The sequence below is a fragment of the Tachyglossus aculeatus genome, chromosome 16 (genome assembly GCF_015852505.1).
Source record: "Tachyglossus aculeatus isolate mTacAcu1 chromosome 16, mTacAcu1.pri, whole genome shotgun sequence".
In the NCBI taxonomy this organism is placed as follows: domain Eukaryota; kingdom Metazoa; phylum Chordata; class Mammalia; order Monotremata; family Tachyglossidae; genus Tachyglossus; species Tachyglossus aculeatus.
The window spans coordinates 879804-894575 of NC_052081.1; the positions used below are offsets into that span (position 1 = coordinate 879804).

General features: G+C 60.6%; 1 protein-coding gene across 1 annotated transcript in view; it reads left to right on the plus strand.

The window, feature by feature from the left end:
• Positions 1 to 14772, plus strand: part of LOC119938121 (phosphodiesterase 4D interacting protein) — a 55684-nt gene that overhangs the window by 11359 nt on the left and 29553 nt on the right. Inside the window, 18 exon segments of the mRNA XM_038757826.1 lie at positions 427 to 711; positions 972 to 1100; positions 1198 to 2502; positions 5628 to 5768; positions 6158 to 6277; positions 6470 to 6562; positions 6805 to 7017; positions 8141 to 8299; positions 10036 to 10158; positions 10252 to 10389; positions 10750 to 10929; positions 11225 to 11413; positions 12234 to 12410; positions 12569 to 12638; positions 12834 to 12925; positions 13468 to 13584; positions 13958 to 14095; positions 14357 to 14469. Of these exon segments, the coding sequence (XP_038613754.1) occupies positions 427 to 711; positions 972 to 1100; positions 1198 to 2502; positions 5628 to 5768; positions 6158 to 6277; positions 6470 to 6562; positions 6805 to 7017; positions 8141 to 8299; positions 10036 to 10158; positions 10252 to 10389; positions 10750 to 10929; positions 11225 to 11413; positions 12234 to 12410; positions 12569 to 12638; positions 12834 to 12925; positions 13468 to 13584; positions 13958 to 14095; positions 14357 to 14469 (3782 nt within the window).

Genomic DNA, 14772 nt, shown 5'->3' on the forward strand with positions numbered 1-14772 from the left:
GATGGAGATGTCCTGAAGGCAGGAGGAGATGCGAGCCTGGAGAGAGGGGGAGAGAGCAGGGGCAGAGATGGAGATCTGGGTGTCATCAGCGTAGAGATGATAGCTGAAGCCGTGGGAGCGAATGAGGTCACCAAGGGAGTGCGTGTAGATGGAGAACAGAAGGGGACCAAGCACTGAACCTTGGGGATGGGGAGGGGGAGCAGGAGCCTGCAAAAGAGACTGAGAATGAAAATAAATCCGATTGAGTGAATGAATAGGAAGGGGGAGGGGCTGCCTCTATATGTTGCCAACTTGGACTTCCCAAGCGCTTAGTCCAGTGTTCTGCACACAGTAAGCGCGCAATAAATACGGCTGAATGAATGAACTGGGGCGGGCAGGGCCGGCCGGAGACGTGGCACGGGCTTTATTCGTCCCGGGCTGGGCGAGGGCAGCGCGCATGCGCCGAGCCCGGGCGGCGGCCGGGCGGACTACAACTCCCAGAGGCCCCCGGGGCCCGCGGCCGGCGGCGCCATCTTGAAATCTGAGCCCCGTTTAGAGGGCCGAGGCTGCTGCGGCGGCGTCGTCAGTATCCGCGTTGGCGGTGGTGCCCGACGGCTGCCGCCTGCCCCACTGGGACCCGGTGCCAGCCTGCCCACTGGGCAGCATGCAGGTGCCCGCCTGACGCTGGACGGTGAGCAAAGGTGTGCCACCAGAGGGGTCGTTGACGTGTCAGTACTGGACCGAAGAGTGGACAACGTGGGCTAGGCTGGAGGGTGAGCCAAGGGGTACCAGGCTACCCAGTGGACATAAAGGTGCCAGTCCCGGACTGAAGAGAGGACATCGTGGTGGCACGTTGGAGGGTGAGCACGGGAGTACCAGGCCGTCGAGTGGACATTGAGGTGCCAGTGCCGGACTGAAGCCGAAGGACGGACATCAGGGTGCCGGGATGGAGGGTGAGGATGCCAGTGTCAGTCTGTCGAGTGGTCATTAAGGGGCTAGTGCGGGGCCGAAGCTGCAGAGTGGACATCAGAGTGCCGGGCTGGAGGGCGAGGACAGGAGTGCCCGCCCGCGGAGCGAACATCGAGGTGCCGGCGCCGATTGGAAAAGTGGACGTAGCGGTGGTGAGTGCGGGAGCACCAGACCACAGAGGGGACATTGAGGTGCCAGTGCCAGACTAAAGAGTGGACGTTGTGGTGCCAGGCCCGAGGGTGAGGGCAGAAGTACCAGTCTGCGGAGAGGACACTGAGGCACCAGGCTGGCACCAGGCCATCAAGGAGCTTCGCTGGGGAGCGGCCAGTGAGGCAGCCAGGGGAGCCCCGAGTGGGATCCCGACCAGTCAGCCCCCGCCCCTCTGCCCGCCCCCGTGGCGGCACCGTCGGCATCGGGATGAAGGAGTGCTGCCGAATCTGTGCCCGGGAGCTGTGCGGGAACCAGCGACGCTGGATCTTCCACACGGCCTCCAAGCTGAACCTGCAGGTGCTGCTGTCCCACGTACTGGGCCGCGAGCTGAGCCGCGACGGCCGTGCCGAGTTCGCCTGCAGCAAGTGCGCGTTCATGCTGGACCGCGTCTACCGCTTCGACACGGTCATCGCCCGTGTCGAGGCCCTGTCCATCGAGCGCGTGCAGAAGCTCCTGCTGGAGAAGGACCGCCTCAAGGCCTGCATCGCCGGCCTGTACCGCAGGAATAACGAGGAGCCGGAGGCCCGGGGGACCGTCGGGACGGTGGACATCTCCGGCCTGCCCGACGCCCGCTACACGGCCCTGCTGCGGGAAGACTTTGCCTACTCTGGATACGAGTGTTGGGCTGAGCATGAGGATCAGCTCCCGGAGACACACAGCTGCCAGGCGGCCGCCGAGGGCTCCGGGACGCGGCCCAGGCGCTGCCGCGGCTGTGCCGTCCTCCGGGTGGCCGACTCCGACTACGAAGCCATCTGCAAGGTGCCCCGCAAGGTGGCCCGCAGCGTCTCCTGCGGGGCCTCTTCCCGCTGGTCGGCCAGCACCTGCACTGAGGAACCGGCCGAGGCGGGGCCCGCGGACTGGCCGAGTGCCCAGGGCCCCGCGGACGGGGAGAGCATGGAGGAGGGAACCCCAGGCTCCTCCCTGGAGTCCTTGGAAGATCCCCCAGGGGCCAGCCCTCCACGACACAAGGACGGGGAAGCCGACCGCGGCGGGCCGGAGTTTCCCAAGTGGGATTGCGGGCCGGAGGGGACGGTGGGGCTGGAGGAGCTGGGGGTCCAGCCCGCGTGTGGCCACCGGCTGGAGCTGGCCCTCAGCTTGATCCGGAGTTGCAACTACAAGCCGGTGCACAGCCCAAGCGGGAGCAAACTCCCCATCCCCGTGAAAATCAGCCCCCCGGGTACCATGGCCGGCCAGCTGGAGCCAGACGGAGCGAGCCCTGGCTTCACGGGCCGGCCGGCCAGCAAGTCCCCGTCGAGGCCCGGCCTGGGCTTCCCCCTCGACCTGTCTGACCTGCTGGAGCTGTGGGAGGAGCTTTGGGAGGAGTACTTGCCCCTCCACATCCAGGTATCTGGGGGCCAGGAGCAGCCGCCCGGGCTGAGCGGCACTCCGTCTCCCACGGGTGCCACGGGGAGCTCTGGGTGGGGACTCCCTGCTGTCCTGCTGACAGTATCGCGAATCTGGGGACAGGGAACCCTAGGCCCCAACTATCTGAACTTGTCCTTACTTTCGTTTTTCTCCTCTGTTTTGCGGCTGCCTGCCCACCCACCCCCGGCCCAAGACTCCATGTTCCCGAGGAGGATCATGGGACAGTGAGCTGGGCATTCCCATCGAATCCTTCCCAGAGGGAAGGCATTGGCTTCTTCTCTTGGCCGCTCCACACCTCGTCTCCCCAACCCTCCCCTTTTCTCTCCCACCCCGGGGTAGGAGGCGCAGAGCTTCTTCTTTTCTCGGAGGGGTGCATTCCCTTCTGGCCTGCCTGCAGCTGAGGTGCAGGAGGGCCTCCGAGTGAACTGGGGAGACCCGGGGCCTTAGAGGGCACCAGGCTGCCCCCAGATACAGCCTTCCGCAGAAATAAGTGCCGGCCGAGCCACAGGCTCTTCCCCAGCACATCATTGGTCTGATTTGGTTTGGTCCTCCATCTGGACTAGGGGCCCAGACAGATGCTTCTTTGTGTCTATAGCAACCGCAGAGCCTCCGCCCCACCCTCCTTAAGGCTCAACTGCTCCTCTGCGGCTCTCTGCTCACTCCTTCCACAGAGAAGGTACTGTTCTGTGCTGACACCCCCTTTGGGGTGTCTGTGACCCTGTGGGCCCCGTCCAGAAAGGGCTGAGGATTTCCAGTCCCAAGGGAAGATGTCAGTGTTATTACTGTCACTTGAAAAGCCACGGCGGAGGGGACTGCATTTTTTAACCGGTGGCACCAACTCCCCTGAGCCTCTTTCACCATTTGGTCTCATTCCTCGTATTGGCCCATGTCGCTTGCAGACAGATGGCCGGCTGCATCTTAAGGGGAGCCCAGAAAGCCGGCTGGAACCCTGGTATCGGTTAAACGCGGCTCCTCCCAGGCGGGAAGGGCCCCGAGGGGATGGGGGTGTTTTGCAGGGCAGAGAACTGGCTGGGGTCTCTGGAAACAGGCCATTGGTGCGGCGTCTTCCCCTCTGCCTAACTAGGCCCGCCCAATGCCAGTGAATTTCTCCATCCCTGTTGCAAGGTGGCCTGCTGCTCCTCTGAGGTGGCTGGAGGGGAGGGAAGGCCAGCCGTGCCGCTCCTGCTAATGGCTCTGCCGCTGTCTGTTCTTGCATGCCTGCCGTCGTTGGCGATGCGCCAGCTGGCCGGACACGGTGGCGTGAGGGCTGGGCTGGCTGCTCTGGGCGGGGCCGGCCTAATGGGGTGCAGCCAGAGGCACCGGCGGACAGCGACATGGTGTGGCAGCCCGAACCGGAGTTCCCGGGCCACCACCACCACCGAGCCCAGAAACCCCCAGCCTGGCCTGGCATCTGGACCGAATGACACTCCCTTTCTCTGGTGGTTCGACAGTCTTTAGCTGGTGCAGGCTGGTGCTGGGGGTGGACTGGTTTCTGGAGCGTAGGAGCAAGGGGAGAAAGGAGGCGTCTCTAGTACTTCCCCATTCGTATTGGTCCCTTGGGGCCTCAATATCCTCCGTTCTCCTCCCCACCCCCTCACTAACTCCAATCCGGGAGGAGGTGAGGCTTGGAGCCACCACAGGCTGAAGTCGAGGCTAAGCCTCCAGGGGCCATGCAGATCCTCCTGTGAACTGGGGAGGGAGGGCCTATCAAGCACTGGTATGGTGTGTGTGCAGAGTTAATACTGAGCATTTAGTAGAGGCAGTAGACGTGATCCCTTCCCACAAGGAATTGACTGTCTAGAGTGAGGCAGACATTGAAATAAATTACAGAAAGAGAAAATGGAAGGTGTAAGGAAATGGATATAAGTGCTGTGGGGGTGGCTATCAACGCGCTTAAGGGGTACAGACCCAAGTGCTTAGGCGACGCCGAAGGACGGGTGAATCTGGAGAAAAGAGGGGAGGCTGAACTCGAGGACTCGCATTGATGTTTTTCACCACACAGCCCAAACCTGAGCTCACCCCAGTGCGATCCAGGGAATTGAGGCCTCAAGCCTAAATTCCTTGCTAGGGTTCCCGGGCAGGTGGAGCTCCCTAAGCCACCGACTGTCCATAGGACGTCTCTCAGGAACGAGTCAGCCGGTGATTAGGAGAGGCGAGAGTCCTGCCCCTGCATAAAATGGCTGCCCAACCACCTCTCCTCGGCCCCGGATCAAAGGGCAAAAGGCGGAGGCTCCTGCTTCAACCCGGCTCCAGCTCCTCACACTCCTCCTGGCATGCGCATGGTGGGGATGAGATCAGGGAACTGCTGCAAGCAGGAGGAGGGTGGGCGAGGTGGGCCCGACTGCGTGGGAAATTCGAAACCAGGAAATGGGAGCCCCCACAAAACTCACCTGGTGGTCTTGAGCCAAGTCCTTCCTCTTTCCTCCCTTCATCCTGCTGAAAACCTCCAGGGTTCATCTGCTCCAATTCCCTGCCTTTAATCCTTCCAACACGGATGGGGTCTGTTTGTCCTCCAGCGGGGTCCAGTTCGGGCACGAATGGGGCTCTCAGAACATGAGCGTGACGTATGTCTGTGCTGGGTTGCTGAGGGAGGAGTCGGAGATAGAGGAGGGTTGAGGGTGTTGAATAGTCTGCCCTAACCATGAAGGCGGGTGCCCAGGATGGCAGCCGGCACCCAGTTTATCCAAGAATCCCAGGCTGGACAGACTGTGGAGCTGACCAGGGAGGGGGATATTGCTTAAGGCCGGCTGATGATTGATTTCTTCTCCTGAAACGAAAGCTTTGCATCTCATGCGAGTGTGCCTTATCAATCCTGGGATGGTTAACAGTGAAGAGCTTGGCCTTCAGTATAGTGAGAGTGTGGGTGGGTGTGTATTGGTAGGGACCTTGAGCTGGCACCCGTGGGAACGTTCTCACTCCTGCCGCGATGCCCCCACTTTATTAGACTCCCCCGACCCCATCCTCCAAATCTAGTCTGAACAGATTCTGTTGACCTTGGTGCAGCCGGACTCCCCCCCTCCCCAAATCGGGAGGGGTTTGGGGAGTCCAGAGGCCATCCTCCCCTCCCCCCTGCTATGTTATCACTATGTCTTGCTCCTTCTTAGTCCGTGGCTGAAGAACACCCCCTACTCCAGGACCTGAGTCTGTCCACGGTTACCAAAGTGCCCACATCCAGGGCGGAGGATGCTGGTCCACTGTTGGCTGAGCTTGAGCAGAAAATCCAGCAGACAGAGGCCACTAATGAGGTACTGCCCTGCCCCCTACCCCTCGCCACCCCGGAGATAGTTCCCCTCTTGCCCTTCTCCATTCTGGGAAGTCCTGGGGGTCAGGGATGTGGGATGTGCCTGGGGAGGCCTGAGGGGATGGGGCTTGTGGAGGAGCCCCAGAAAGCCTCATGTTCCAGGAGTGGCTCCAGGGTCCACTCACTCTCTTCTCCTCCATATGGGGCCCCTCCCCAACAACTAAACCCCACCCAACCCTGGGAAAGGCCCTGAACGGCAGCCCCAACTTGGGTAGGGAGCCAGTGGGAGCCAAAACTCGGCCAGGGTGACCCAGGGCTCAGGGGAGGCGGACCCCGTGGCAGAGGCGCGTGATCACCACACGATCCCCACGCTGTTTTGCTCCATGAACACAGGTTTTGCAGCAGAAGCTGAGGGATGTGAGCTCGAAGCTGGAGTCTGTCCTGGAGGTGTCCCGGAGGCAAGAACGAATGATCCAGAGCCTCGAGGAGGCCTTGAAGAGTCGGGAGAGTGAGGTGCTGGAGGGCAGGGGACTGGGTGGGGAAGTGGGGGGAGAGAGAGCGTGCAGCCCTTCCGCTCAGCCCATCCAGGAGGACGACCCCTCTTTGGCATCAGGGCGACCCCCTGGGCAGGAAATAGTTCAAGGGCTGGGTTTCAGAGACACACACCCCCCTGCCTTCATCCCCCCGCATCATCCGTTGCTGCAGGTGGAGGAGCTGCACCATGTGATCGAAGGTCAGAACGAGGCTGTGGCCAAGCTTCAAGGCCCGCTGGACCGAAGCCAGCTTGGGCAGCTCCAGGTATCTGGGGCGGGTGGCCGACCCTGTGCCTAAACCGAGGGTCCAGGGGTCTTCCCCTCTGAGCCCTCATCCCTGGGAGGCAGGGAGAGATGGGGGGGTGTTGCCCCCAAATTCCAGATAAGGAAAAGGAGGCCATGAGAAGTTCCGCAACTTGCCCAAGTGTAACACAACACTCCAAGCTCTGAGACTGCCTTCTGGCCCACTCACTGCCCTCGCTCTCTCCCCCTCGCCTCACCCCGTAGGTGACGGAGACCTCCACCCCGGCGCAGCTGCGGGCGGCCCTGCTGGAGCTGCAGAACGCGCTAGTATACAGCCAGCTGGAGATACAGACCCTCCAGAGGGCAGCCCGGCGGGGAGAGCGCCAGCTGGCTGAAGCAGGACGGCGTGGGCAGCTGGCAGAAGCTGAGGCGAGGGAAGGGCAGCAGCAGCAGGAAGCCACACGGAAGCACAACCAGGTAAATGATAAATGACCTGGGCCCCTGTCCCACCCCTTCTGCCACCCCCACTGGCTATTCCTGCGGTGTTGAGGGAGTTGGTATGGTAAGGGTCCTCGGCCCTGGGCCCTCTACCTCTCCTGTTGCTCCCCCCCACATATACACACACACACACACACCTGAGTCAAGGCCTCCCCCAACCCCGGCAGAAGTTAGAGGTTGTAATTGGATTTTGCCTGAGTCCTTGGGGACACTCCAGCTGGAGGAGGAAGGGCTGCCTCCTCGTGACTGAGAAGCAGCATGGCTCAGTGGAAAGAGCATGGGCTTTGGAGTCAGTGGTCATGGGTTCAAATCCCAGCTCCTCCACTTGTCAGCTGTGTGACTTTGGGCAAGTCACTTCTCTGGGCCTCAGTTACCCCATATGTAAGATGGGGATTAAGACTGTGAGCCCCCCGTGGGACAACTTGATCACCTTGTAACCTCCCCAGCGCTTAGAACAGTGCTTTGCACATAGTAAGCACTTAATAAATGCCATCGTCATCATGACTGAGGGCTGAGACCAAAAGCCTCTGCCGCCCCTTCCCCTGTTTTGAGGACAGCAGTGACTGCAGGCTGGCATGGAACCTCCTCCCCTTGATCCTTGGGTCCGTGGCCAAGGCTGGGACACCCACAGGGTTAATCTGCTCCTGGATTCAAAACGAGAGTTGCTGGGGTAGATTTTCTGGGACCCGACCATGGTCTTCCCCAGCTTCCCTTGTGGGAGGGAACAAGAGAAGGAAGGGGAAGACCAGGACTCCTTCTTCCCAGGGATACACCACTGGCGATGTGCCTGCTCACTGGGCTGGGGAGAACAGAGGCAGAGGCTGGGTCCTCTGTGGCCTACCACCCACATGGCCTTAGAGGGCCCCTGCCTCCACTCCGAGGGGCCTGTAGGGCCTGAGAAGGGAGATCTTGGGTGGCACGCCAGGGCCGAGCGGGGTTCCGATGCTCGCACCACTGGCAGGGTGCCAAGGCAGCAGTGGATCACATGCCACCTCACTGAGGGGCAGTGTTCAGCCTGAGAAGTTAGGCGGCCGAGCCCAGGGGCCGTGGATACTGGGCACAGAGGTACGGGGTCCTGGCTGAGGTTGGCGTTGTGCCCCAGGAATTGCACGGCATCCTGCAGCGGCTGCGGGGAGAGCTGCAGCAGAAGAGCCAGCAGCTGCGAGCCTTGGAGAGCGAGAAAGGCAGTGAGATCCGCACCCGGGATCAGAGCATTCAGCACCTCACGCTCAGCCTGAGGCAGAAGGAACAACTACTGCAGGTGACAGCAGCAGGACGTTGCGGGGGCCCAGCGGGGGCATTGGGACTGCTGCTTTGAGCCCTCAGGCCCAATCAATCACTGTTGTATTAATTGAGCACTTACTTTGTGCAGAGAGCACTGCGCTAAACTCTTGGGACAGTACAGTGTAACAGAATTGGACGACAACAAGCTTACAGCCTAAACGGGGAGATAAGCATTACATAAGTAAATGATGGTTATGTTCATTAAGTGCCGCGGGGCTGACCGAGGGGTGAAGAAAGTGCAAGTCCCAGTGCAGGGGTGATATAAAAGGAAGTGGGAGAAGAGGAAATAAGGTCCTAGTTGGGTAAGGCCCCTTGGAAATGGGCCTTCAGAAAGGCTTTGAAGAGGGGGGAGAGGGATCATCTGTCAAATATGAAGAGGGAGGGCATCCCAAGCCAGAGGCAGGACGTGGCTGAGAGGTCGGCAGCGAGATAGATAAGAGCAAGATAATCAGTGCTATCTAGTGGGTACGTAAGGTGTGCAGATCACTTGAGAGGATATATTATCTATAATTCTGTTTGTTTTGATGGCACTGACACCATCTACTTGTTTTGTGTTGTTGTCTGTCTCCCCCTTCTAGACTGTGAGCCCATTGTTGGATAGGGATTGTCTCTATCTGTTGCCGAATTGTACTTTCCAAGCGTTTAGTACAGTGCTCTGCACACAGTAAGCGCTCAGTAAATACGATTGAATGAATGAATATATTAGAACCAAACAGTCCCTGTCCTTAAGGGGCTTTATTTTATAAAGGTCTTGCAGAGGGCCAAGCCCTGGGGGTAGACACAAGATTATCAAACTGGGCACAGACCCCATCCCACGTGGGGCTCACCTCAGAGGGAGGGAGAACAGGTAATTTATAATAATAGTAATAATAATGATGATGATGGCATTTGTTAAGTGCTTACTATGTGCCAAGCACTGTTCTAAGCACTGAAGGAGGGGGATACAAAGTAATCAGGTTGTCCCACATGGGGCTCACAGTCTTAATCCCCACTTTACAGATGAGGTAACTGAAGCACAGAGAAGTTAAGTGATTTGCCCAGTGTCACACAGCTGACAAGTGGTGGAGCCGGGATTAGAACCCATGACCTCTGACTCCCAAGCCCGTGCTCTTTCTACTGAGCAACACTGCCTCTCTTTAATTATCCCCATTTAATTTACCCCCATTTTACATTTGAGAAAATGGGCACAGAGCAGTTGAGTGATTTGCCCAAGGTCACGCAGCAAGCCAGAGACGATCCGAGACTAGAATCCTCATCTTCTGCCTCCCAGCCAGAATCAGAGTGGTCCAGGCTGAGTCACTGAGGGACTCAGGTGTGGGATGGCCTGTGCTGGGACACTGGAGGAGAGTCCAAGATGTGGGATGACCCTGGGCCCCCTGTTAAGACCGAGGAGACCTGGACTGGGCAGACCAGGGGCCAGGGATTGGCATTTAACAACACAGAACGTGCCTCTCCTCTCAGACTTGGAGAAGGGGCTGCAGAACTCTAGTACCCCAGCCATCATCCCAGCCCCTGGTATGAAGGGAGCAACTTCCCCAACACTCCCACTCTGCCACCAGACTCAGGCTTCAGTTGACTTTAGGGTGGGGACTGGGGCTCCCTGGCTGCTTCAGGATAAAGGAGGCAGCTTGAGATGGACCAGTGGTCTTCGGAGCCCCGGGTACCCATGGCGGCCCACTGTGAAGACTGAGTCTCCCCCGCTCTGTCCCACAGGAGTACAGGGAGCTGCAGCAGCTGCAACGGCGGCAGTGCAATGGTGAGGGAGCCCCTGAGGCCCGGGACCTGCTGACTGAGAAGCTGCGGCAGCGAATCCTCGACCGTGACGTGGCCCTGGAGGTTGGCATGGGGAGATCCGGCTGTGGGGGTGGGGGAGCTGGGCCCAGTGGCCGCGTCCAGGGGAGGCCGACCCCCTCGACCCATCCCCCACAGCGGGCAGTGGATGAGAAGTTCACTGCTGTGGAAGAGAAGGAGCGAGAGCTGGGCCAGCTGCGGCTGGCACTGCGGGAGCGGGACCGAGACGTGGAAAGGCTGTGCGGTGTCCTGTCCACCAACGAAGCCACCATGCAGGTGGGCCCCCATCCGGGCCTGGGACCCAAAAACAAACACCCACCCCAGTCCCTCTGACCCCACCTACCCCCCTTCCCCCCCACACACACACGTCTTGGGAGCTGCCAGGGTGTAACTGTGTGCTTCCAGACTCTTCCATGGCCCTATCACCCGCACCCCCAAAACCCTCCTCCGCCTGTCTGAAGGCTCAGACAACCCATCTGCATTTGGGGTGGGGAAGGGGGCTCCAGCCTGGAAGGTGGCTAGGCCAGGGAAGCCAACTCCCCCTTTGAGGTTTCTGTATGGGGGTTGCATTTGTCCCCCCGACACCAACCCCATTTGCCCCGTCCCCTCACCGACCCTCTTTGCGTCCCAACCCAGAGTCTGGAGAGCCTCCTGCAGGCCAAGGGGCTGGAGACGGAGCAGCTGTCCACCTGCTGCCAAAGTCTGCAGTGGCTCCGGAGCGAAGGGGAGGCCGCATTCGGCCGCTGGCGGGAGGAGCAGGCGGCCCTGGTCCAGCAGCTCCAGACATCCCTGCACCAGTGCAGCCAAGAGCTGGAGGCGAGTCCCTGGGCACGAGCGGGGCCCGGGCCGGCCCCTCCTTACCTGTCTCCATCCCTCACTGCCTCCCGGGACCTGGCTCCCACCTAGTAACCATCATGTTAAGTGCTTACTCTGTGCCAAGCACTGCACTAAGCACTGGGGTAGATACAAAATAATCAGATCAGACACAGACCAGATCTCACGTAGGGCTCACGGGCTCCAGGTCTGGAGGCCCGGGCTCATCCCTCGGGGGGTGGACAACCCAGAAGGCCCAGAAGGTCAGGCGGCTCACCCCTGCACTCTCCTCCGCCAGGACCTGGGTGCCAGGCTGCTCCATGAGCTGGGCGCCAGTCTGCCAGCCGAGGAACTCTTTCTGCGCCTGCAGTGGAAGGAGAAGCTGCTGCAGGACGTGCTGGCCGACCGCACCAAGCAGGCAGCGGAGCACGGGGCCGAGCTCCAGGCCCTGCTTCAGGCCGCGGGCACCCGGGAGCAGGAGAGCCAGGTGGGATCCCGCACGGGCAAGGGCACCGCTGAGCAGGGGCTTGGGACCGGGGAACCTGGGCCATCGTGGGCATTGGAGTCGTTTCAGTTGGGCGTTTCCAGGGACCGAGGGGCAGCCAGAGTTTTACACGGTTTTCTTTTGCTCCTTTCGCCAAAGACCCGCCACACTTGCATGGGGGAGAGCCACGTGGTTCTGCTTATGGCTGTCAAGAGCCAAGAGAGGAGCTGACTATTCCTACACAGAGGGTTTCATTTTAGCCGTCAGATGCTGTCCAGGTTGGAGGGAAACTTCCCTCCTGGTCTCGCTTCCCAGGACAGCGGCTTAAGCTCTCTCCATTCCATCGCAACTTCTGCCCAGCTGGGCCCAGCCCTTGCCCGGCCCCTGGCCCTCACCCTAGGACCCGGAGCCCAAGCCAACTCTCCTTCCTTGAGGGGCTCTGTCACCCTGCCCGCCTGGCCCCTCATTCCTCCCGGACAGTTTCAGGGCATCAGGCCGTTGTTCTCCGGGCTGGGGGCAGGTTTTCTGAGCATCCTGAGGTGAGTGGAGAGGGGGATGAACCCCAGGGAGCCGAGGGTCATAGCTCCCAACTGATCATCCCACTCCTCCCAGCCTGGCACCCCATTCTCAATCTCCTGACTGGAGTCAGGGCCAGAGGCTGAAAACTGACTTGCTTGAGCAGGAGGGGTCAACCCCACTGCCCCTCTACCCGCAGCCTGCAGGGGCCGGGAGACAGGCCGAGCTAACAGCCCAGCTGGTGGCCCCCAGGCCGGGGCCAGAGACAGGCACATCCAGTAAGGCTCTGTGTCTATCTGCCTGCTAGGCCGTGGCAAAGAGGATGGTGCAGGCGCTGGTGGAACGGAGCGCGGAGGTCCAGGCCCTGCGCCAGCACCTGGGAAGGAAGGAGCGGGGACTGGCCCACTTGCCCGGCCAGAGCCAGGCCACCGTTGCCACCCCCATTGAGCTCGGGGACACCCAACCGCCCAGCCCAGGAGGAACAGTAAGTGGGCCGAGCGTGTTAGCAGGGCACTGGGGTCTCCCGAGCAGCCCTGCAGACTTGGGAGCCCAGCTGCAAGGGGTCAGGAACCTTTTTCGGCTGTCACGGGGGTGGAAGGCCAAGAGGGGTTGTGCCTAACATCCCCGGGTCCCTGGGCATAGGTGCCAGCGCCAGGAGACCCCAGCGGTGGCTCCAGAGCCGGGACTGCTTTGGAGTCCGGAGTCCAGCCAGGTAAGGACCCGGGTTTAGTCCGCTCTTCCCTGACTCCCCAGCTAGGAGAGACAGCTCCAGAGCCGGCCATTGGCACAAGGCTCACCGGGGCTGGGGGAGAGGTCAGTCTCTGAACTCTAGGCCGTGGCCCTGGTTGAGGCAGGGGAATTAGGGTACCTGGGATTACCAGTGCCAATGTCCCCAATCCCTTTTCAGGAGCCACAGAGACAGCCTCAGAGCTGGAGAAGGAGCTGGTTACTGCCAGAGAAGAACTGGGGCTCCTGGCAAGAAAAGAAAGAGAAAGTCGGGTAAGAGTGGGGCGAGGCTGTCTGCTCCCAGATCTCCTGGCACTGGCTAGGCACTGTGCTAAGAGCTGGTTGGGAGGTTATGGACAGCTGCAGTCGAGGGGCTTGCCCAGCTGGTACTGCCAAGACCAAGCGGGCCGCACAGCCCTCTGGGGGAACAGATTTGCTTGGAGCTCCAGGGGTATCGGATGGTGTTTCTCCTCCACACCCCTGGGCTGGCCAGAACTGCCCCCAGAGCCAGCATGACAGCATGTTAGCATCACTCAGGAAGCTGTTGGCACTGAAACCAGGGCACGGAGTTGCTAAGAACCAGCAGTCCCCTGTGCAGGGAGGACGAGACCAAGTCCCGACAGCCTCTCCTTTCTTCAGGCTCACAAGATGGACCCCCCACTACCGACCAAGTCTATAGCGCACGATCTGGGGGGTGAGGTCAAAGTTTGGAAGCCAGGGGCCAATGTCACTGCTAGCTGATGGACTCTGGGGGCCAGAGAGACCGGGTCCCGGCATGGTCTGGGCCCCGCACTCAGGCCACCCCTGCTCCACAGAGGGAGCTGTCCACGCTCCAGGCTGTCGTGGCGCAACAGGAGGCTGCGCTCCAGGCCCAGGCTGCGGATGTGGAGACCTTGACCAGGAGTGTGCAGATCAAGGAGGACTTCATCAAGGTCTGCCCCTGTCCCTTGCACTGCTTATCCCTGTCCCTCGCACTGCTTGTCCCTACCCCCCACCATTTGCTCCCACCCTGCCCGAAGTCTGTCCAGCTCCATTTGCTCAGGCCTGGGCCCCCTGTCCAAGAGCCCCCTTCTTGCTTTCTCCCTGTCCCTGCCCCCGTCCCCATCCCTCCTATGTGGTGGTGCACCTTGACAGTGGCTCACGTCCCTGGGGAGGGGGAACGAGTCATCCTGCTAGGAGGCCCTGACACCCTGTGACCAGCGGGCTCCCCATTGTTAGGCACACGAAGGGGTCCGGATTGGGGGGTGGGCGGCAGGACTGTGGGGACACAGTTCAGGCACTGGCTCACTGGGCTCCGGCCTGCAGGACCTGCAGGTGCAGCTGGTGGACCCCGAAGAGATGCCGGCGGTGGAGCGCCTGAGCCAGGAAGTGCTGCTGCTGCGGGAGAAGGTGGCCTTGGCGCAGGCCCCAGAATCAGGGGCTACTGGGCGTCAGAGAGAGCAGGTAGCCAGGCGAAGCAGGAGGGAAGCAGGGAGGCACATGTGCCCTACTCTGGGGCAAGGAAGGGAGGGGAGATGGTAGAGGACCCAGCCTCCTTCCCCTCCCACGATATCAACTCAGACTTCATCTCTGTCTGTTTCTCTCTTTCTCTGTTTCTCTTTCTTTCTGTCTTTCTCCCTTTCCCTGTCCTTATGTGTCTGCCTGCCTGTCTGTCTGTCCGTCTTGGTCTTCCCACACTGTCGCCCTGCCGCTCTGCGGCCGCAGCTGCTGCAGGCGCTGGACGAGCTGCTGGAGGAACGCAGGCGGCTGAACGAAGCGCTGGAGGCTGAGCGCCAGCTCTACAGCAGCCTAGTGCGGGCCCATGCCCAGCCTGATGGGTGAGGATGCCTCCCTTACAGCCGCGTTGACCCAAGAGAGAGGGCCCCGCCCCACCCAGACCAAACACTCAATCGAATTCATTGAGCGCTTGCTATGTGCAGAGCATTGTGCTAAGCGCTTGGAAGAGTACACAACAGAATCAGCAGACACGTTCCCTACCCCTAACGCCTTCCAGTCTAGAGGGGAGGCATTCATTAATGTGAGTTAATGAATAAGTAATTTATAATATATTATTTAAGGATATGTACATGTACCCTACCCTCTCCCCCCTTTGCTAGTCGACACCTCCCCCGCCCTGCCCG